The sequence below is a fragment of the Cynocephalus volans genome, chromosome 12 (assembly GCF_027409185.1).
Source record: "Cynocephalus volans isolate mCynVol1 chromosome 12, mCynVol1.pri, whole genome shotgun sequence".
In the NCBI taxonomy this organism is placed as follows: domain Eukaryota; kingdom Metazoa; phylum Chordata; class Mammalia; order Dermoptera; family Cynocephalidae; genus Cynocephalus; species Cynocephalus volans.
The window spans coordinates 22,318,509-22,341,756 of NC_084471.1; the positions used below are offsets into that span (position 1 = coordinate 22,318,509).

General features: G+C 41.2%; 1 protein-coding gene across 1 annotated transcript in view; it reads left to right on the forward strand.

Moving 5' to 3' along the window:
* Window positions 1-23,248, forward strand: part of GNPTAB (N-acetylglucosamine-1-phosphate transferase subunits alpha and beta) — a 95,453-nt gene that overhangs the window by 64,606 nt on the left and 7,599 nt on the right. The window contains exons 17-19 of the mRNA XM_063075651.1: window positions 10,226-10,311; window positions 10,579-10,677; window positions 21,851-22,018. Of these exons, the coding sequence (XP_062931721.1) occupies window positions 10,226-10,311; window positions 10,579-10,677; window positions 21,851-22,018 (353 nt within the window). The remainder of the gene's footprint in view (window positions 1-10,225; window positions 10,312-10,578; window positions 10,678-21,850; window positions 22,019-23,248) is intronic.

Sequence of the window (23,248 nt, forward strand, 5' to 3'; positions counted from 1 at the left end):
ATTTAAGGTTGTTGCCAAAAGGTATTGTCTTACTTTTGGCATTTTATTGATTTTCATTTGGATGTTTTAAATATCTTTTGTTTCTTTCTCTTTCACTGTTTGTATTTGGTATTTGCTAGAGTTTGGAGATGGTAGCATACAGTTTCCTTCTCTTATTTGCATTTCTGTTCTTCCAGTGGGTTTTGTTCTTTGTCATGTATTCATGGTAGTGATTACTGTTTCTTGGATTCCAGATGTAGACCCTTGAGGATTTCTTGTAGGGCTGGTCATGTGGTGGTGAACTCTCGTAGTTTTTTTTTTTTTTTTTAATTTTATTTTGTCGATATACATTGTGGCTGATTATTGCTCCCCATCACCAAAACCTCCCTCCCTTCTCCCTCCCCCCCTCCCCCCCAACAATGTCCTTTCTGTTTGCTTGTCGTATCAACTTCAAATAATTGTGGTTGTTATATCTTCTCCTCCCCCCCCCCCCCCCCGGTTATTGTGTGTGTGTGTGTGGGTGTGTGTGAATTTATATATTAATTTTTAGCTCCCACCAATAAGTGAGAACATGTGGTATTTCTCTTTCTGTGCCTGACTTGTTTCACTTAATATAATTCTCTCAAGGTCCATCCATGTTGTTGCAAATGGCAGTATTTCATTCGTTTTTATAGCTGAGTAGTATTCCATTGTGTAGATGTACCACATTTTCCGTATCCACTCATCTGATGATGGACATTTGGGCTGGTTCCAACTCTTGGCTATTGTAAAGAGTGCTGCGATGAACATTGGGGAACAGGTATACCTTCGACTTGATGATTTCCATTCCTCTGGGTATATTCCCAGCAGTGGGATAGCTGGGTCGTATGGTAGATCTATCTGCAATTGTTTGAGGAACCTCCATACCATTTTCCATAGAGGCTGCACCATTTTGCAGTCCCACCAACAATGTATGAGAGTTCCTTTTTCTCCGCAGCCTCGCCAGCATTTATCGTTCATAGTCTTTTGGATTTTAGCCATCCTAACTGGGGTTAGATGGTATCTCAATGTGGTTTTGATTTGCATTTCCCGGATGCTGAGTGATGTTGAGCATTTTTTCATATGTCTGTTGGCCATTTGGATATCTTCCTTAGAGAAATGCCTACTTAGCTCTTTTGCCCATTTTTTAATTGGGTTGCTTGTTTTCTTCTTGTAAAGTTGTTTGAGTTCCTTATATATTCTGGATATTAATCCTTTGTCAGATATATATTTTGCAAATATTTTCTCCCACTCTGTTGGTTGTCTTTTAACTCTTTTAATTGTTTCTTTTGCTGTGCAGAAGCTTTTTAGTTTGATATAATCCCATTTGTTTATTTTTCCTTTGGTTGCCCGTGCTTTCGGGGTTGTATTCATGAAGTCTGTGTCCAGTCCTATTTCCTGAAGTGTTTCTCCTATGTTTTCTTTAAGAAGTTTTATTCTTTCAGGGTGTATATTTAAATCCTTAATCCATTTTGAATTGATTTTAGTATACGGTGAGAGGTATGGATGTAGTTTCATTCTCCTGCATATGGATATCCAGTTATCCCAGCACCATTTGCTGAAGAGGCAGTCCCTTCGCCACTGAATAGGCTTGGTGCCTTTGTCAAAGATCAGCTGGCAGTAAGTGTGTGGGTTGATTTCTGGATTCTCTATTCTATTCCATTGGTCAGTGTGTCTGTTTTTATGCCAGTACCATACTGTTTTGGTTATTATAGCTTTGTAGTATAGCTTAAAGTCAGGTAGTGTTATGCCTCCAGCTTTATTTTTTTTGCTCAGCATTGCTTTGGCTATGCGTGGTCTTTTATTGTTCCATATAAATGTCTGGATAGTTTTTTCCATTTCTGAGAAAAATGTCTTTGGAATTTTGATGGGGATTGCATTGAATTTGTATATCACTTTGGGTAGTATGGACATTTTCACTATGTTGATTCTTCCAATCCAAGAGCATGGGATATCTTTCCATCTTCTTGTATCCTCTCTAATTTCTCTCAGCAGTGGTTTGTAGTTCTCATGATAGAGATTTTTCACCTCCTTGGTTAACTCAATTCCTAAGTATTTTATTTTTTTGGTGGCTATTGTAAATGGGCAGGCTTTCTTGATTTCTCTTTCTGCATGTTCACTATTGGAGAAAAGAAATGCTACTGATTTTTGTGTGTTGATTTTGTATCCTGCTACTGTGCTGAAGTCATTTATCAATTCCAAGAGTTTTTTTGTAGAGGTTTTAGGCTGTTCAATATATAGGATCATGTCATCTGCAAACAGGGACAGTTTAACTTCATCTTTTCCAATCTGGATGCCCTTTATTTCCTTCTCTTCTCTGATTGCTCTGGCTAGTACTTCCAACACTATGTTGAATAGGAGTGGTGAGAGTGGGCATCCTTGTCTGTTCCTGTTCTTAAAGGAAAAGCTTTCAGCTTTTCCCCATTCAGGATGATATTGGCTGTAGGTTTGGCATATATGGCTTTAATTATGTTGAGATACTTTACCTCTATACTTAACTTATAGAGGGTCTTTGTCATGAATGAGTGCTGAACTTTATCAAATGCTTTTTCAGCATCTATAGAGATGATCATATGGTCCTTGTGTTTGAGTTTATTAATATGGTGTATCACATTTATTGATTTGCGTATGTTGAACCAACCTTGCATCCCTGGGATGAATCCCACTTGATCGTGATGAATAATTTTACGTATGTGTTGCTGTATTCTGTTTGCTAGTATTTTAGTGAGGATTTTTGCATCTATATTCATCAAGGATATCGGCCTGTAGTTTTCTTTTTTGGTTATATCTTTACCTGGTTTTGGTATCAGGATGATGTTTGCTTCATAGAATGAGTTTGGGAGATTTGCGTCTGTTTCAATCTTTTGGAATAGTTTGTAAAGAATCGGTGTCAATTCCTCTTTGAATGTTTGGTAAAATTCTGCTGTGAATCCATCTGGTCCTGGGCTTTTCTTTGTTGGGAGCCTTCTGAAAACAGCTTCAATCTCCTTTATTGTTATTGGTCTGTTCAAATTTTCTACGTCTTCATGGTTCAGTTTTGGGAGCTTGTGTGTGTCCAGAAATTTATCCATTTCCTCCAGATTTTCAAATTTGTTGGCGTATAGTTGTTTATAGTAGTCTCGAATGATTCCTTGTATTTCAGATGAATCAGTTGTAATATCGCCTTTTTCATTTCTAATTTCTGTTATTTGAGTCTTCTCTCTTCTTTTTTTTGTAGCCATGCTAATGGTTTGTCAATTTTATTTATCTTTTCAAAAAACCAACTTTTTGATTCGTTGATCTTTTGAATTGTTTTTTGGTTTTCAATTTCATTCAGTTCTGCTCTGATCTTAATGATTTCTTTCCTTCTCCTAACTTTAGGTTTGGATTGTTCTTGTTTTTCTAGTTCTTTAAGGTGAAGTGTTAGGTTGTTCACTTGCCATCTTTCTATTCTTCTGAAGTGAGCGTTTAATGCAATAAATTTTCCCCTCAGTACTGCTTTTGCAGTATCCCACAGGTTTTGGTATGATGTATCATTGTTTTCATTAGTTTCAATAAATTTTTTGATTTCCTGCTTGATTTCTTCTTGGACCCATATGTCATTAAGTAGAATGCTGTGTAATTTCCATGTGTTTGTATAATTTCCAGAGTTTTGTTTGTTATTAATTTCTAGTTTTAATCCATTGTGGTCTGAGAAGATACATGGGATAATTCCAATTTTTTTGAATTTATTGAGACTTGATTTGTGACCTAATATGTGATCTATCCTGGAGAATGATCCATGTGCTGATGAGCAGAATGAATATTCTGAGGTTGTTGGGTGGAATGTTCTGTAGATATCTGCCAATTCCAATTGGTCTAGATTCTTGTTTAGATCTTGTGTTTCTCTACTGATTCTTTGCCTAGATGATCTGTCTAATATTGGGTGTAGGGTGTTCAGGTCCCCTGCTATTATGGTATTAGTGTCTATTTCCTTCTTTAGGTCTAATAGAGTTTGTTTTATAAATCTGGCTGCTCCAACATTGGGTGCATACATATTTATGATTGTTATGTCTTCTTGATGGATCTGACCTTTTATCATTAAGTAGTGTCCCTCATTGTCTCTTTTTATGGTTTTTAGTTTAAAGTCTATTTTGTCAGATATAAGAATAGCTACCCCAGCTCATTTTTCTTTTCTGTTTGCATGGTAAATCTTTTTCCATCCTTTCACTCTTAGTCTGTGTGAATCTTTATGGGTGAGGTGGGTCTCTTGTAGGCAGCATATAGTTGGGTCCTGCTTTTTGATTCAGTCAGCCAGTCTGTGTCTTTTAATTCGGGAATTTAAGCCTTTTACATTAAGAGTTTTTATTGAAAGGTGTTGATTTATTCCTAGCATTTTATTGGTTTTTTGGTTGTCTTAGGTGTCTTTTGTTCCTTGCTTTCTGATTTACTGTTTGTTTTCTGTGTTTGTTGGTTCCTTAGGTTGTAGATAGTGTTTTCGTTAGCTTCTTTTCTCTTCATGAATGCCATTTTTATTATACTAGCGGGTTTAGATTTTTCTTGGGTTTTTATGGCAGTGGTAGTTATTTTTCAGGAACCAAACCCGGTACTCCCTTGAGGATTTCTTGTAAGGGTGGTCGTGTGGTAGTGTCTTCTGCACCCCTCGTCTATCAGCTGGGCCTTCAAGACCCTGCTCAGCACCGCCTCGCCCAGGAAGTCTACCAGGTTTCTGCTAGGCACAGACGACCGGTCTCTCTGGGTGCCTTTGTAGCACTATGTATATCTTTCTCGGGTCTTGTTCACCTTTGTATCCCCCCAGTATAATCCGAGTCTGGCGCCCACCTGCAGCCTGGTCTCCGGCAGGTTCAAGCGGACCTGGGAACTCTCCTACCACACTATTCCCAACCAGAAATTTGTTAGGCTTTTTTCCAAACTGGTGGCCGCAGAGATGGTATCTGCCTCCCAGTAACAGGGAGTTTACCGGGGGCCGGAGTCCAGGGTGTGGTGGAGTGACAGTCGGCCCGCCCGTACTTCCTTGCCCTCCCGACACTGGCCGGGGACGCCCCCGCCACCTGCCCCGCCAGAGAACCGTGGAGGGAGTGGGAGGAGAGGCCGGTCCGCAGGCTCCGGAAAGCCCCGCGCCAGGCCAAGCAAGTGGGAGGGCTCAGTGTTGGCCGAGCTGGGAGGGGCTGCCCGCACCTGGGAAAATGGAGGCAGCACCGGGGCGGTGAGTGGCCTGGTAGTGCAGGCGGGGGCCGGGTGGGCATCCACCCCCCGAACAGAGCTGTGCCAGGGGTCACTCACAGTGCTGTGCCAGGTCGGGCGCTCACTCTGTCTCTGGTTTGTTGCCTTCCCAGTTCTCGGCCGCTGCCGCCTTGGGCTGTTCAGTCGCGGCGCGGCTCAGGCACTCCCAGGAATCTTCTTTAATGCCGGCCTGAAACCTCGAATCCTGAATAGGGCAGCTGGCCGCCTTCAGCGTGGCCCTGGCCTCCGGGATCCTGGCTGCATCCACAGCAGCCCTGGCACCGTGTTCCCTGTTTTGAGACTCGCTTTTGCAGCTAAGAAACAGTTCTTTTCCTGCTCCACACTTCAAAGCTGTTGCCTGTAAATGAGGCAGCCTCTCCTGCCGGGGACAAAGTGGCGGTCACCCCCCACGACCGGCCAGCAGCAGCGGTCCTCCCTTAATAGATGGCAAGAGGAAGGTCCACAAGTTTCCCGGCTGCCTGAGTCCCAGTGGCCACCTTTTCCACCTCAGCTACTCCGCGCCAGCCGCCGCCATCTTGAAAAACCCCGAACTCTCGTAGTTTTTGTTTGTCTGGGAAATACACTATTTCTCCCTAATTTCTGAAGGATAGCCTCAGAGGTTATAGTATTCTTGGCTGGCAGGTTTTTTTTACTTTTAGTATTTTGGATATATTATCCCATTCTCTTCTAGCCTGTAGAGTTTCTGTTGAGAAGTCTGCTGTTAGTATGATGGGGACTCCCTTATAGGTGACTTGACACTTTTGTCTTGCTGCTTTTAGGATACTCTCTTTGTCTTTGAATTTTGCCAGTTTGACCCTAATGTGTCCTGGAGAGGATCTTTTTGGTTTGAATCTGTTTGGGGATCTTTGACCATCCTGAATCTGAAGGTCCTTTTCTCTCCCTGTACCTGCAAAGTTTTCTGCTATTATTTCGATGAGTATGTTTTCAATGCCTTTTCCTTTCTCCTTCCCTTCAGCTGTTACACTCTCTTTGTTACACCTCTCTCCCCCTGGGTGATGGAGATGCAAAGGATTACTCAAAGCCCATTTCTTCTGAGCAGTGAGAAACCCCGAAGGGGTTAATTTCCAGGAACCCTCAAGAGAGAGGAGGCATTCCTCCTTGGAAAGTTAACACAGGACTGGGGTTCTGTCTCAGTATTTATTCTCCAGGCCAGAAAGTTATAGAAAAGGAACATAGATGGCGTTATGGCTAAGTATAGTTTAACAATAGAGGCTGGTAACATCAGTAAAATAACAAAGTGACATTCCATAATGCAATTTGCAAAAGGTTAAGTCGATCCACCAACAAAAGCTTCTTCTTAGCAAATACCGTCTTTTCCTACAGCAGTTTCCTCAGTATGTTTACATAACAATCAAGTAACTTTAGGTTAACCTGCTCCAAGGGCATCTGTCCTTGAGCCAACAATTTTGCTGTGTTACAATTCTTTATCTACAACAGAGACTTTAGCTTGGGGAAAGTTTCCTGACTTTTGCAAGCTTAAAATTACTATGTGAAATTTTAAAAGTTAGGTTATACCTGAAATTGCATGGCTTTGGAAGCTTGGCCCTGTGAAATACATTTGCTTTATAAATGTTAGTATACTCCACATTCAGCAATATCCATGATTTGGATGTTTGTGCACTTAAGGTTGTCTGCTGTCTCTCTTAGATTTTCTTCAGTTTTTTAAAATTATTCTTTTTTTTGTCTGCCTGAGTTATTTTGAAGAGACTGCAAGAAATTCTTTCTTCTGCTTGCTGTAGCCTGCTGCTTAAGTTTTCAGTTGTGCTTTTTATTTTGTTGAATGACTCCTTCAGTTCTACAAGTTCTGCTACATTCTTTTTTAAAGAATTAATCTCTTTGTAAATTTTCTCCTTCGTATCCTAAATAGTTTTGCTAAGTTCATTGTGTCATCTAACTGGGTCTTCTTGTGTCTCATTGTTTTTCCTTAAGATTTTTTCTTGGAATTCCTTTTCAGTCATTTCAAGGGTTTCCTGCTCTGTAGGGTCTGGTACTTGAGAATTATTATATTCCTTTGGTAGACTCATATTTTCTTTTTTTTTTTTTAGTATTTCTAATATTTTTACATTGATGTCTGATTATCAGGTATAGCAGTTGCTTCTTCTATTGCTTTTCTTCCCTGGACTCTGCTGCTGACCCTCCTTGTGTCAGTGCAGTCAAGTGGTTGGTGGTCAGCCTGCACAGCCACCCTTGCAGCAGCAGTTGTTGTGGAGGTCGCTTTGGCATGATGCCTGAGTGACACCAGTGGCTCCTGTGGCATTGGGCTGCTCCCATGATGATGGTGGCTGCCTGGTGGTGCTGGTGGTGGTGGCAACTGCAGCAGTGGTGGTTGCAGCAACCACCCATTTGTCTGCAGCGTCCACAGTGGCAGCTTGTGCAGCTACCTTGTCTGCATCAGCAGCGGTGTTACCTCATGTAGGCGGCAGGGGCACTGGCGGCTGCGACTGCCTCCCTTGCACCTGCAGTGTCTGCAGCGGCAATGTGGTTACTTCATGTGGGAAGCAGGGGTGCTGGTGGCTGCAACTGCCTCCCTCATGTCTGTGGTGTCCTAGGCTGTGTCCTTGGCATTAGCAGGGTTACCTTGTGGGGATGCCGGTGGCTGCAGCTGCTTCCCTCTCATATGCAGTGTCCTTGGTGGCAGCGGGGTTACTTTGTGGGGGCGGTAGTGGTATTGGCGGTTGCAGCCTTCTCCATAATGTCTGCAATGTCTCTGGCAGTAATGGGGTTAACTCATGGCAGCAGCAATGGTAGCAGTGGTTGCAGCCACCTCCGTTGTGCCTGCAGAGTCTGTGGCTGCAGTGACGGGTCACCCACAGGACTGCTGCTCTGTTGGGAGCTGCTCTGTGATGGGTGATGGTTCTGGGACTGGTCAGTGGCTCTGGTGACTGCCATGGCGGTGGGCCTGTTTTGCTCTTCTGCTGGGGGAATGCTCTCTAGGCATCTCTAGTCCACCATCTTCCCAGAAGTCTGCTATAATACAGCCTTTAACATGAGGTTTACAGTTAATTTTTACCAAAATGTGGAGAAATGCTTACCAAATAAAATTAGGTGGGGGCAAAATAGTATCATATACATAGTATGATTTGAACTATCAAAAACTCCCAAATCCCCCCCTCCTTACACACACATGTATCCCAAAAGATAACAGAAATGACAATAGGTTAAATCACAGGTAGTTTTTAGTATCCTTTTTTTACACTAGTATTTTCCTTATTTTCTATAATGAATAGCTTTTGCTTTCATAATTAGAAAAAAATGTTATTTAAAAACATTTACTATCTTGCAAATCTTTTTTTTTGGCGGCTGGCCAGTACTGGGATCTGAACCTTTGACCTTGGTGTTATCAGCACTACATTTTAACCAACTGAGCTAATTAGCCACCCGTCCTGCGAATCTTCAAGCCATATACAGACAGTCCCTGACTTATGATGGTTCAGCATAATGATTTTTCAACCTTCTGATGATGTGAAGGGGATAGACATTCAGTAGAAACCTTTCTTTGAATACCCGTACAACCATTCTATTTTTCACTTTCAATACAGTATTCAATAAATTACCTGAGATACTCAACACTTTTTTATAAAATAGGCTTGTGTTAGATGATTTTGCCCACTGTAGGCTAATGTAAGTGCTCTGAGCACATTTAAGGTAGGCTCGACTAAGTTATGGTGTTTCATAGGTTAGGTGTATTAAGTGCATTTTCAACTTAACGATATTTTCATTTTATCGTGATCTTTTATCATTTATCCAGATGTAACCCTATCATAAGAAGATAATATTTGTATAAATAATTTATAATTGACTGCAGATAAGACACTTGTGACTGTAGAAAAGAGTAATAAAATCAGTTAAAAATCTGATTCCCAAAGTTTCCTTCTTTCTTTTTCAAACTTTGGTTTTCTAGTAAGACTTTTCAGTTATCAGTCCCTGTGCTTATTTGGAACTTGAGGAGGTGTGTTCTTTTCTAAGGAAAGATGATATATGCATAGAAACAGTTATTGTTCTTGCTTTGTGATAGTTACAATGAAAGATTATTGAGAGATTTTAGGTGTTTTCAGCACCATGCCCTCTGAAGTGAGCCAACTGGCCATCCCTATGTAGGGATCCGAACCCATGGCCTTGGTGTTATCAGCACCGCACTCTCCCAAGTGAACCACGGGCTGGCCCAGAGATTATAGTTTTATTTTGAAATGTGTACATCTTAAATTGCTAGCAGAATAATATTTTAGTGTTTGCCATATTTATGGCATGAGGTTTAGAATCAGCAAATATCCTTTGAGAGCTAAGAATTAAGTAAGTGAGGCTGCTTTGCTAACTAATAATTTAGTCTTGACGCTCATGCTAGTAAACTGGTCAGAGCACAAGTATTAGTTAATGTCACTTGAGTGAACTCTTAGCCAAGGTGTAGGCTTCATTATTATAATTAACAGTGACTACACATAGGATAAAGAAAGCATTTTCTTTTTTTTGTCTTTTTGTGACCAGTAAGGGGATTGCAACCCCTGGCTTGGTGTCGCCCGCACTGCGCTCAGCCAGTGAGCGCACTGGCCATTCCTATATAGGATCCGAACCCGCGGCGGGAGCGCCGCTGCGCTCCCAAGCACCGCACTCTCCCGAGTGTGCCACGGGGCTGGCCCAAGAAAGCATTTTCTAATTAGACTATAAGAATCACAAGTTAGCTTATGAGCTATAACATATAGACTAGTTCATTATATTTTGTTTTAGAAATTTATTAATAAATTGCACTACCTTATTGAGACTGTTTAATAGATAGTTTGGAGTAATGTGTGATTAAAATAAAACTTTATTTACAAAAACAGGCGACTAGCCAGTTGGTTGTAATATGCCAATTTGATTTTTCAAAATATTGCATTAAAATATTCATCTTAATGACTGAGTGTTTTGATGTCCCCTTAAGTTTTGTACCTGAGATGAGTAGCTCACTTGTCCCCCACCCCTTCCCGGGGCTCTGCCCTGATGTAACATCTGATCTTGTATTTTCTCACAGCCACCAGTCACTAAAAGTCTAGTAACCAACTGTAAATCAGTAACTGACAAAATCCACAAAGCATATAAGGACAAAAACAAATATAGGTAAGTAGCATATACATTTTCTCTTTGTTTAGTTTAAGAATAATTACAAAAGTCTGGCATTTTCATAATTTTACAATATTTTATCTATTAAGCATTCTTTTAAAATTTATGTGAGATTATTTGCTTGCTTTAGTAGCATTGAAAGATTAAGTCATTCTGTGGATGTTAAGTCCACTAACATTTTTAAGAAATGTTTTCCCTGTTGAAATTTTGTGTCTCATCTCCACATAAGTATTTAAACTCTTTAAATATGTTTTTGATAATTAGGTTTGAAATCATGGGAGAAGAGGAAATCGCTTTTAAAATGATTCGTACCAACGTTTCTCATGTGGTTGGCCAGTTGGATGACATAAGAAAAAACCCCAGGTACTGATTTTTGCAAGTAAACATGGATAAAAGGCAGTAGAACAAAAGAGAAGGGAGTGACTTATTTCTGTTTAAAGCAAACAGCAAAGCTTAATGGTGGAGGTGGTGTTTGAGCTGGGGGTTGACTGAGAGATATGATTTGCAAATAGAGGTAGGGTCCCCCTTGCAGAAGGGCTTGCCCACATACCTAAGAATTGGGCAAAATGAGAGGTTCAGTGAGTCTAAGGGGCAGACTGCATCGGGGGTGGGGAGGTGGCCGAGACATCTGGGCTGTCACAGCATTTCTGAAAAGACACTTCCAAAGCAGTTGTTTTGGTAGTTAGACTTATCTTCGTAATTCAATGTGAAGTTCACATTAGCTTTCGAGGTATAAGAAATGCTACCATAAATGTGAAAATTTCCAGCTGGCCCCTAATTGTCACCTTGGCTGGTTTGATAGAATTGGTTAAAATCTGCATTTTTGAGGTTTTCTTTTTTTTTTTAACTATAGTGGGAAATAGGTGTTTGATCAGTTTCTTTGGGGATATAAAATAGAATATTTTTTCATTTTTGAGTCTTTTAAATGCATTTAGAAGTCCTCAGTTACACCTCATTTAAATTAGGAGATGTAAAATTTCTAGACATTTTAAAGCTGTGATTTTTTTTTTCTATAATCCCATTCTTGTGTGGGAGGGATTAGAAATTTGAGAAAAATATCTTTTTTTTTTTTTTTTATTTATTTATTTATTTATTTATTTATTTATTTATTTATTTTTTTAAAAAATTTTATTTTGTCGATATACATTGTAGCTGATTAATGCTCCCCATCACCAAAACCTCCCTCCCTTCTCCCTCCCCCCCCTCCCCCCCAACAATGTCCTCTTTCTGTTTGTTTGTTGTATCAACTTCAAATAATTGTGGTTGTTATATCTTCTTCCTCCCCGCCCCCCGGTTTGTGTGTGTATGTGTGTATGTGTGTGTGTGAATTTATATATTAATTTTTAGCTCCCTCCAATAAGTGAGAACATGTGGTATTTCTCTTTCTGTGCCTGACTTGTTTCACTTAATATAATTCTCTCAAGGTCCATCCATGTTGTTGCAAATGGCAGTATTTCATTCGTTTTTATAGCTGAGTAGTATTCCATTGTGTAGATGTACCACATTTTCCGTATCCACTCATCTGATGATGGGCATTTGGGCTGGTTCCAACTCTTGGCTATTGTAAAGAGTGCTGCGATGAACATTGGGGAACAGGTATACCTTCGACTTGATGATTTCCATTCCTCTGGGTATATTCCCAACAGTGGGATGGCTGGGTCGTATGGTAGATCTATTTGCAATTGTTTAAGGAACCTCCATACCATTTTCCATAGAGGTTGCACCATTTTGCAGTCCCACCAACAATGAATGAGAGTTCCTTTTTCTCCGCAGCCTCGCCAGCATTTATCGTTCATAGTCTTTTGGATTTTAGCCATCCTAACTGGGGTTAGATGGTATCTCAATGTGGTTTTGATTTGCATTTCCCGGATGCTGAGTGATGTTGAGCATTTTTTCATATGTCTGTTGGCCATTTGTATATCTTCCTTAGAGAAATGCCTACTTAGCTCTTTTGCCCATTTTTTAATTGGGTTGCTTGTTTTCTTCTTGTAAAGTTGTTTGAGTTCCTTATATATTCTGGATATTAATCCTTTGTCAGATGTATATTTTGCAAATATTTTCTCCCACTCTGTTGGTTGTCTTTTAACTCTTTTAATTGTTTCTTTTGCTGTGCAGAAGCTTTTTAGTTTGATATAATCCCATTTGTTTATTTTTCCTTTGGTTGCCCGTGCTTTTGGGGTCGTATTCATGAAGTCTGTGCCCAGTCCTATTTCCTGAAGTGTTTCCCCTATGTTTTCTTTAAGAAGTTTTATTGTCTCAGGGTGTATATTTAAATCCTTAATCCATTTTGAGTTGATTTTAGTATACGGTGAGAGGTATGGATCTAGTTTCATTCTCCTGCATATCAATATCCAGTTATCCCAGCACCACTTGCTGAAGAGGCAGTCCCTTCCCCAGTGAATAGGTTTGGTGCCTTTGTCAAAGATCAGATGGCAGTAAGTGTGTGGGTTGATTTCTGGATTCTCTATTCTATTCCATTGGTCAGTGTGTCTGTTTTTATGCCAGTACCATACTGTTTTGGTTATTATAGCTTTGTAGTATAGCTTAAAGTCAGGTAGTGTTATGCCTCCAGCTTTATTTTTTTTGCTGAGCATTGCTTTGGCTATTCGTGGTCTTTTATTGTTCCATATAAATGTCTGAATAGTTTTTTCCATTTCTGAGAAAAATGTCTTTGGAATTTTGATGGGGATTCCATTGAATTTGTATATCACTTTGGGTAGTATGGACATTTTCACTATGTTGATTCTTCCAATCCAAGAGCATGGAATATCTTTCCATCTTCTAGTATCCTCTCTAATTTCTCTCAGCAGTGGTTTGTAGTTCTCATTATAGAGATTTTTCACCTCCTTGGTTAACTCAATTCCTAAGTATTTTATTTTTTTGGTGGCTATTGTAAATGGGCAGGCTTTCTTGATTTCTCCTTCTGCATGTTCACTATTGGAGAAAATAAATGCTACTGATTTTTGTGTGTTGATTTTGTATCCTGCTACTGTGCTGAAATCATTTATCAATTCCAACAGTTTTTTTGTAGAGGTTTTAGGCTGTTCGATATATAGGATCATGTCATCTGCAAACAAGGACAGTTTGACTTCATCTTTTCCAATCTGGATGCCCTTTATTTCCTTCTCTTCTCTGATTGCTCTGGCTAGTACTTCCAACACTATGTTGAATAGGAGTGGTGAGAGTGGGCATCCTTGTCTAGTGCCTGTTCTTAAAGGAAAAGCTTTCAGCTTTTCCCCATTCAGGATGATATTGGCAGTGGGTTTGTCATATATGGCTTTAATTATGTTGAGATACTTTCCCTCTATACCTAACTTATAGAGGGTCTTTGTCATGAATGAGTGCTGAACTTTATCAAATGCTTTTTCAGCATCTATAGAGATGATCATATGGTCCTTGTGTTTGAGTTTATTAATATGGTGTATCACATTTATTGATTTGCGTATGTTGAACCAACCTTGCATCCCTGGGATGAATCCCACTTGATCGTGATGAATAATTTTTCGTATGTGTTGCTGTATTCTGTTTGCTAGTATTTTAGTGAGGATTTTTGCATCTATATTCATCAAGGATATTGGCCTGTAGTTTTCTTTTTTGGTTATATCTTTACCTGGTTTTGGTATCAGGATGATGTTTGCTTCATAGAATGAGTTTGGGAGATTTGCGTCCGTTTCAATCTTTTGGAATAGTTTGTAAAGAATCGGTGTCAATTCCTCTTTGAATGTTTGGTAAAATTCTGCTGTGAATCCATCTGGTCCTGGGCTTTTCTTTGTTGGGAGCCTTCTGATAACAGCTTCAATCTCCTTTATTGTTATTGGTCTGTTCAGATTTTCTACGTCTTCACGGTTCAGTTTTGGGAGCTTGTGTGTGTCCAGAAATTTATCCATTTCCTCCAGATTTTCAAATTTGTTGGCGTATAGTTGTTTATAGTAGTCTCGAATGATTCCTTGTATTTCAGATGAATCAGTTGTAATATCGCCTTTTTCATTTCTAATTTTTGTTATTTGAGTCTTCTCTCTTCTTTTTTTTGTTAGCCATGCTAATGGTTTGTCAATTTTATTTATCTTTTCAAAAAACCAACTTTTTGATTCGTTGATCTTTTGAATTGTTTTTTGGTTTTCAATTTCATTCAGTTCTGCTCTGATCTTAATGATTTCTTTCCGTCTGCTAACTTTAGGATTGGATTGTTCTTGTTTTTCTAGTTCTTTAAGGTGAAGTGTTAGGTTGTTCACTTGCCATCTTTCCATTCTTCTGAAGTGAGCATTTAATGCAATAAATTTTCCCCTCAATACTGCTTTTGCAGTATCCCACAGGTTTTGGTATGATGTATCATTGTTTTCATTAGTTTCAATAAACTTTTTGATTTCCTGCTTGATTTCTTCTTGGACCCATATGTCATTAAGTAGAATGCTGTTTAATTTCCATGTGTTTGTATAGTTTCCAGAGTTTTGTTTGTTATTAATTTCTAGTTTTAATCCATTGTGGTCTGAGAAGATACATGGGATAATTCCAATTTTTTTGAATTTACTGAGACTTGATTTGTGACCTAATATGTGATCTATCCTGGAGAATGATCCATGTGCTGATGAGAAGAATGAATATTCTGAGGTTGTTGGGTGGAATGTTCTGTAGATATCTGCCAATTACAATTGGTCTAGAGTCTTGTTTAGATCTTGTGTTTCTCTACTGATTCTTTGCCTAGATGATCTGTCTAATATTGACAGTGGAGTGTTCAGGTCCCCTGCTATTATGGTATTAGTGTCTATTTCCTTCTTTAGGTCTAATAGAGTTTGTTTTATAAATCTGGCTGCTCCAACATTGGGTGCGTACATATTTATGATTGTTATGTCTTCTTGATGGATCAGTCCTTTTATCATTAAGTAGTGTCCCTCATTGTCTCTTTTTATGGTTTTTAGTTTAAAGTCTATTTTGTCAGATATAAGAATAGCCACTCCAGCTCGTTTTTCTTTTCTGTTTGCATGGTAAATCTTTTTCCATCCTTTCACTCTTAGTCTGTGTGAATCTTTATGGGTGAGGTGGGTCTCTTGTAGGCAGCATATAGTTGGGTCCTGCTTTTTGATCCAGTCAGCCAGTCTGTGTCGTTTAATTGGGGAATTTAAGCCTTTAACATTAAGAGTTGTTATTGAAAGGTGTTGATTTATTCCTAGCATTTTATTGGTTGTTTGGTTGTCTTAGGTGTCTTTTGTTCCTTGCTTTCTGATTTACTGTTTGGTTTCTTTGTTTGTTGGTTCCTTAGGTTGTAGATAGTGTTTTTGTTAGCTTGTTTTCTCTTCATGAATGCCATTTTTATTGTACTAGCGGGTTTAGATTTTTCTTAGGTTTTTATGGCAGTGGTAGTTATTTTTCAGGAACCAAACCCAGTACTCCCTTGAGGATTTCTTGTAAGGGAGGTCTTGTGGTAGTGAACTCCCGCAGTTTTTGTTTGTCTGAGAAATATACTATTTGCCCCTCATTTCGGAAGGATAGCCTTGCAGGGTAGAGTATTCTTGGCTGGCAATCTTTGTCTTTTAGTATTTTGAAAATATCATCCCATTCCTTTCTAGCTTTTAGGGTTTGTGATGAAAAGTCTGATGTTAACCTGATTGGGGCTCCCTTATAGGTGATTTGACGCTTCTCTCTTACAGCTTTTAAGATTCTCTCTTTGTCTCTGAGTTTTGCCAATTTGACTATGACATGTCTTGGAGAAGGCCTTTTTGGGTTGAATACGTTTGGAGATCGTTGAGCTTCCTGGATCTGAAGATCTGTGATTTTTCCTATACCTGGGAAGTTTTCTGCCACTATTTTGTTGAATATGTTTTCAATGGAATCTCCATTTTCCTCCCCTTCTGGAATACCCATGACTCGGATATTTGAGCGCTTGAGGTTGTCTGATATCTCTCTCAGATTTTCTTCCATGTCCTTGATTCTTTTTTCTTTCTTTTTGTCTGCTTGTGTTATTTCAAACAGCCCATCTTCAAGTTCAGAGGTTCTCTCTTCAACTTCGACAAGCCTGCTGGTTAAACTCTCCGTTGTGTTTTTTATTTCGCTGAATAACTTCTTCAGTTCAGCAAGTTCTGCTACATTTTTTTTCAGGACATTGATTTCCTTGTATATTTCCTCTTTCAGATCCTGTATACTTTTCCTCATTTCATCATGATGTCTAGCTGAGTTTTCTTGTATCTCATTCAGTTTCCTTAGAATTATCACTCGAAATTCCTTGTCAGTTATTTCAAGGGCTTCTTGTTCTATAGGATCTAGAGTATGAGATTTATTAACTTTTGGTGGTGTACTTTCTTGATTTTTTGTATTTCTGGTGTCTTTTTTTTGGTGTTTATTCATTGTTGCAGGGGGTTTCACAGTCCACCGGTTTGAGACTAATGACTAACTAGGATGTTGCTGTGGTTGCCAATTTGGTATGGCTCCCGCCGTGACTGCTCAGTTGGCCTCTAGTGTCTTGTGTGTGTGGTTGCCTCGGGTCTTGGGCTTCTCCGGGGATCCACCTTTCTGGTCAGCTTGTACTCTGCTGGGCTGGTGGATCACGTACCACAGGGTGTGTGATCTCTGTTGAGCTTTCACTTTCTGTACAGGACTTCTCCCCGTTCCGTGTGCTCTGGCCCAGGCTGTTAGATCGTGCAGTGGCGACCCCACCGGGTGTGTGGTTTCTGTCGAGACTCCGCCTCCCTGGCCGCACGTCTCCCCCCTCTGTGCACACTGTGCTGGGCTGGGGCGTGTCTTCTGCACCCCTCGTCTATCAGCTGGGCCTTCAAGACCCTGCTCAGCACCGCCTCGCCCAGGAAGTCTACCAGGTTTCTGCTAGGCACAGACGACCGGTCTCTCTGGGTGCCTTTGTAGCACTGTGTAGATCTTTCTCGGGTCTTGTTCACCTTTGTATCCCCCCGGTATAAACCGAGTCTAGTGCCCACCTGCAGCCTGCTCTCCGGCAGGTTCAAGCGGACCTGGGAACTCTCCTACCACACACTATTCCCAACCAGAAATTCGTTAGGCTTTTTTCCAAACTGGTGGTCGCAGAGATGGTATCTGCCTCCCAGTAACAGGAAGTTTACCGGGGCGGAGTCCAGGGTGTGGTGGAGTGACAGTCGGCCCGCCCGTACTTCCTAGCCCTCCCAAAACTGGTCGGGACGCCCCACACCCCCAGTCCTGCCAGAGAACCGCGGAGGGAGTGGGAGAGGAGGCCGGCCCGCAGGGTCCGGAAAGCCCCGTGCCAGGCCAAGCAAATGGGCTCAGTGATGGCCGAGCAGGGCGGAGCTGCCCGCACCTGGGAAAATGGAGGCAGCACCGGGGCAGTGAGTGGCCTGGTGGTGCAGGCGGAAGCCGCGTGGGCATTCACTCCCCGAACAGAGCTGTGCCAGGGATCACTCACAGTGCTGTGCCAGGTCGGGCGCTCGCTCTGTCTCTGGTTTGTTGCCTTCCGTGTTCTCGGCGCTGCCGCCTCGGGCTGTTCAGTCGCGGCGCCGCTCGGGCGCTCCCAGGAATCTTCTTTAATGCCGGCCTGAAACCTCGAATCCTGAATAGGGCAGCTGGCCGCCTTCAGTGCGGCCCCAGCCTCCGGGATCCTGGCTGCATCCACAGCAGCCCTGGCGCCGTGTTCCCTGTTTCAAGACTCACTTTTGCAGCTAAGAATCAGTTCTTTTCCTGCTCCACACTTCAAAGCTGTTGCCGGTAAATGAGGCAGCCTCTCCTGCCGGGGGCAAAGTGGCGTTGAGCCCCCACGACCGGCCAGCAGCAGCAGTCCTCCCTTAAGAGATGGCCAGAGGAAGGTCCACAAGTTTCCCGGCTGCCTGAGGCCCAGTGGCCACCTTTTCCACCTCAGCTACTCCGCGCCAGCTGCCGCAGCCGCTGCCATCTTGAAACTCTCGAGAAAAATATCTTTAATGCCTATTTAGTGTCTTCAGTAATCCAGTAAAATACTTGATTTCCTACAAAATATTTCTTAGAAGTCAAGCAAACAATAAGCTACAACTTTTTTTAAATTAATTTTTTAATCGACACATATTACTTGCTCATATTTATGGGGAACAGGGGTATATTTCAATACCTGTTTGCAGCTTTGTGTACATGCTATTCCCTCTACCTGGAATGCACTGCTCTAATTTTTTTTTAAGATAGCTTTAGCTTTTAGGAACCAATTGTGATGGAGGTACAGAATTTTCCCCATTCTGCTGATGTGCTGCCTCAGTCAATAGCGGTCTATAATAATAACGTGTGAATTTGTAGTTTTTAGTTGTAGCATGTACTTTCATGTCTTTGTGCTGGTTTGGAAGTGAGAATCCATAGATATCTTCATGGAATTTAAAGGGACAGGGCTTTAGTAAAATGATACATGGCAAGCCAGACTTCTCCACAGTGTTTGCCAGGCCCAGCTGCCTCCTGTGTACCTAAACAGATTTTATCATTTTTAACTCTTGTTTGCATATTTTGTTTTGTTTTACTTTTGTGAGGTGAGGGCTCATTTCAAGTCAGGCATGGAAAACTCATCTTCTAACTGACTTCAGCTTCCCTTTCACACGGATTCTGGAACAGGCAGTGTCCAGGCTTTGCTTTTCTTTGACCCGCTCAGCCCTTCTGTCCTCCAGCTTGTGTTGGCTTCATCCTCAGACCATTAACGTACATACAAAAACTTTTTTTGTTTTTTAATTTTTATTGAATCATAATTGATTATACATATTTTTGGGGTTCAATGTTGAGATACGTTACTAGCATATATATTGTTACAAACCGTACTTATTCTTTATGCCCTTTCTCCAATCTCTCCCCCTCCCCCCTCTAATTACCCTAGATTTCTTCTTTCCTTCTGAAAGAGCAATGGTTACTCTGTTGATATGTTGCCTAGATGATCTGTCCAATGCTGAGAGGTGTGTTTAGGTCCCCTAATATTATGGTAGAGTAGATGCTTCTGTCACTCTGGAATGAGCTTTGTGGAGAGAGACATCCTCTTCTTTTCTTTGGTCTCTGCTGGTGAGTCTCCTTGTGTCAATGCACTCCAGTGGCTGGCAGACCATCTGCATGGTGGTTGTGGTGTCTAGCTGCTTTCGTGGCAGCCATGGTTATTGTGGTGGCTGTGGTGGATCACCTATATGGAGGTGATATTTTTGGCATGCTACTTGGTGCTGGCAGTGTGCTTGGTTGTGGGAGGGGAGTCTGGTCCCCAGATCCATGCCTTGGGTCCCCAGGAGGCCCCCAAGGTGCTGGCAGTATGCCTGGATGTGGGAGGGGGGTCTGGCCCCTGGCCTATGCCTCGGGCCCAGGCAGGCCGTGAGGCCCAGGCAGGTGGTGTGCCTGGGCAGGAACTAATTTTTTGTCAGTTGCTTACTTCTAAAGTGGGGGAACTTCCTGTTGAGACCAGTACTTGAGCTGTGGTTGAACTAAATTTCCGCTTTGTTGCTGCTTCCCTAGAGAAGGTTTTTGTGCAGCTCAGGATAATGGTTGACTTTGTAGGTACTTCCAGCACTCCAGAGACCTGGTGCACCTGGGTTGTGTAGACACTCTGATCTGGGACTGAGTCTTTTCATCAAACTGCACCCCATGTGATTCTGTATTCCTGATCAGTCTCCTCTGAGTGGTCCTATGCTGATTGGGAGGCAGATCAGCTGTTCTTGCTCTACCCCAGTGTTCCCCTGGTGGGCCCTTTTCCCCTACTGCCCATGCTGCAAGCACTTCCCATGGGATGGGCCATGCACTGGTCCCTTGCAATGTCTCACTGGCCTCTGAGTGGCTCATTTTTTCAGTTGTTGTGTCTCCTTGCTCCTGTGTGGGTCCAAGGGAACCCTACTAGTGGTCTTGATGTCCTGAAGGCCACCAAGGCCCTCTTCTCCCCTGCCGCTTCCAAGCAACTCCATCCGAAGGGCAGAGCTGCGTCTTTTGCCGGCTCCTGCTCTGTGTGCTCAGCAGCTCCAGCCTGGAAGCGGCCGCAGAACAAAATGGTCAGAGCAGTTTTTTCTTTCTCTCATCATGGCTTCTCCCACCTTCATGCACTCTGTAGGATTCTCCTCGCCTTCCCCTGAGCTCTAGCAGCCCCAGCTTTGCTGTTATTGCTTTTTTATAGTTGTAAATTGGTTGATTTGTGGGAAAGAGTGACACTGGAGACCGTCTATTCCTCGATGTTGACTGGCAGCCCCCAAAACTTCAACACTGATTAAATGATACCATCTAATGGGCGGCTTGTATTCAGATGTCCCCAGTTGCCTCTAAATGCCCTTTATAGCTGTTGTCTGTCTGGTTTTTTGTTTGTTTTTAATCCATGATATAATCAAGGCTCCTGTGTTGCATTTGGGTGATGTAGCTCTTTAGTATCTTTTAATTTAATTCAGGCCCCAAGTTTAGAGAATGATGGTGTACTGAACTGTCACACAGCCATCACTCGCCTCCAACAAGAATCAGTTTATATTTGATCTTGTTTCATCTCAACACACCCACTCCTTCACCACCACTTCCCGATTGCTTTTAAGTAAATCTTAAACACTGTGTCATTTTTAGTATGTATCTCTAAAATACAAGGATTCTTAAAAATATAACCACGATACCATTATCACCCTTAAAAATCAGTAATGATTCTTTATTATGATCAACTAGTCAGCTATGCCTTTCTCCGTATTCCTTTCATAAGCATTTATATGTTTTTAGTTTTTAAGTTTGGTGGTCTGAAGTGGTATCAAATAATTCATTGCAACTAAATCTATAGGTTTCCCCTCCATCTCTCTCTTTTTTATTTTAACTGTATAGTTTTTTGCATGTGTATGTGAAGAAACTCGGTTATATATTTTATAGATTTCCACTTTGTACTTCTCTAATCGTATCCCAGTTGTTTAACATGTTCTTGTGTCCCCTGTATTTCTCATTAATTGGTAGTTGGATACAAAGGCTTTATACGATTTAAGTTTTTTGTTTTTTTAATTTTGGCAAGTCTACTTCAAACGTGTTGTCATTCCTACCTTTTACTTTAATGGGCCCTCAGTTTAGTGACGTTGCCTTGAAGGGCATTTGAGACAGGTAGGGAAGCACCAACCTGATCTGCTTTTGCCAGAACTCTAGCATCTTACAGCTTGGTTGGAGACATATTAAGTAGGAATCATCGAACTCATAGAATCTGTAGCTATAAGGGACTGTTTCTATCTCAATTATCTACACGACCACTTTTCCCAATGTAACTATCAGTTCAGATAACTTGGTTTTAGGTACTTACTAATTTTTTCCCAGCTACTAACAAAATATTTCATTCAGTTAACTACCTTTATTGAACACTTAATTCAGTACACACTAAATGGAAATCATTAAATTTACTCCCATAGCTAGAAGGCTCTTTTATGGTGATCTGTCTACCCTAGTTCTCTTGTTTTACAGGTGAGGAGTACCTAACAACAAATTTTAGGGAACATTACTGCCCCAAAGAATCATATCAGCAAATGTGCCAACTTGAGACATAGCTCATTTAAAATATATTTGGAATACACATTCCTTGTTTTGTTAGGTCAGGTTCATCCTTATGATAACCAATAACCCTGGTTCTCTATTATTTCAGGAAGTTTGTTTGCCTGAATGACAACATCGACCACAATCATAAAGACGCCCAGACAGTGAAGGCTGTTCTCAGGGACTTTTATGAATCCATGTTCCCCATACCTTCCCAGTTCGAGCTGCCAAGAGAGTATCGAAACCGTTTCCTTCACATGCATGAGCTGCAGGAATGGTAAATTCTCATGTTTCATACATACAATGTGTGTACATGTGTATACATACTCTACATATCTATATTTTAGAATGATGACATTTCTTTAATGTGTTATTTGCTCTGTAATTTCTTTGCAAAAATACAGTTATAATTTTTATTGAGTTTAATCTTTGAAAAATACTGTCATTTTAAGAGATTTGAAAAAATACGTAACCGGGCTCTTTCAGTTTAGTTGGAAGTTCATTTATTTAACTGTTGATCAGTGTATAGGCCAACAGGAACAGCAATATGGAAAAGCTAGTTTAGTACAAAATGAAAGGTGTGTGAAGTCAGTATGTGCAGAGCTGGTGGTCAGAGGCTTTGGGATTATGCTAAGTCCTGAGGGCTTGGTGAGAAGGGAACAATGAGCAAACATCTTGAGATGAGAATAATCAGGGCAGGCTTATTTCCCACTATTTCTGTTGGAGAATTTATATACTGAAATAGTAGGAAATAAGCCTGGAAAGGTATTAAGAGCTATTTCATTCAGACTCTTAAGAACCCAACTGTCAGGTTGGCGATTATAACTAACCAGAAAACTTTACAGATAATGGGTGAAGGATCGACATTTGTTTAAGTGTTGTTTAGAAATTATCTGATAGCATTGTGAAGGATGAAAACAAAAGACAAGCATCAAGGACAGCATTTTTTAAAAAATTGAGGTGAAAGTCATATAGCATACGATTGAGTGGTATTTCATGCATTCATAATGTTGTGCAACGTCTCTCTAGTTTGAAAACTTTCATCACTTCAGAACACCCCCTACCCATTAAGCAGTCACTCCCCACACCTCGTACCTTCTGCCCCTGGTAGCCATTAATCCGCTTTCTCTCTGTATCAATTTGCCTCTTCTAGGCATTTCTTATAAAAGGTATCACAATATTTGGTGTTGTGCGTGTGGTTTCTTTCACGCGGGGGCTCCATAGTGAGTGCCGTTTTCAACTAGAGTCACGGGAGTGGAAAAGAAGAGCAAGCTGTTACAAAGGAATGACATCTGAGCTTGGCGACTTGCCAGATACAAAGGAGAGGAGAGCCAGAAGTTGGCTGAGGTTTTAAGGCACCAGGTTTAACTTAGGAAACCTGGCGCCCCTGACCCCCAGGGGCGTTGGACAGGGTAGCTGGTTGTAGCGGTGTGTGGTAACAGCAATGCATGTAAGGGAGAGTTGGCAATAGAGAGATGGATGTTGGAACTAAGGAAGGCCTAATTGA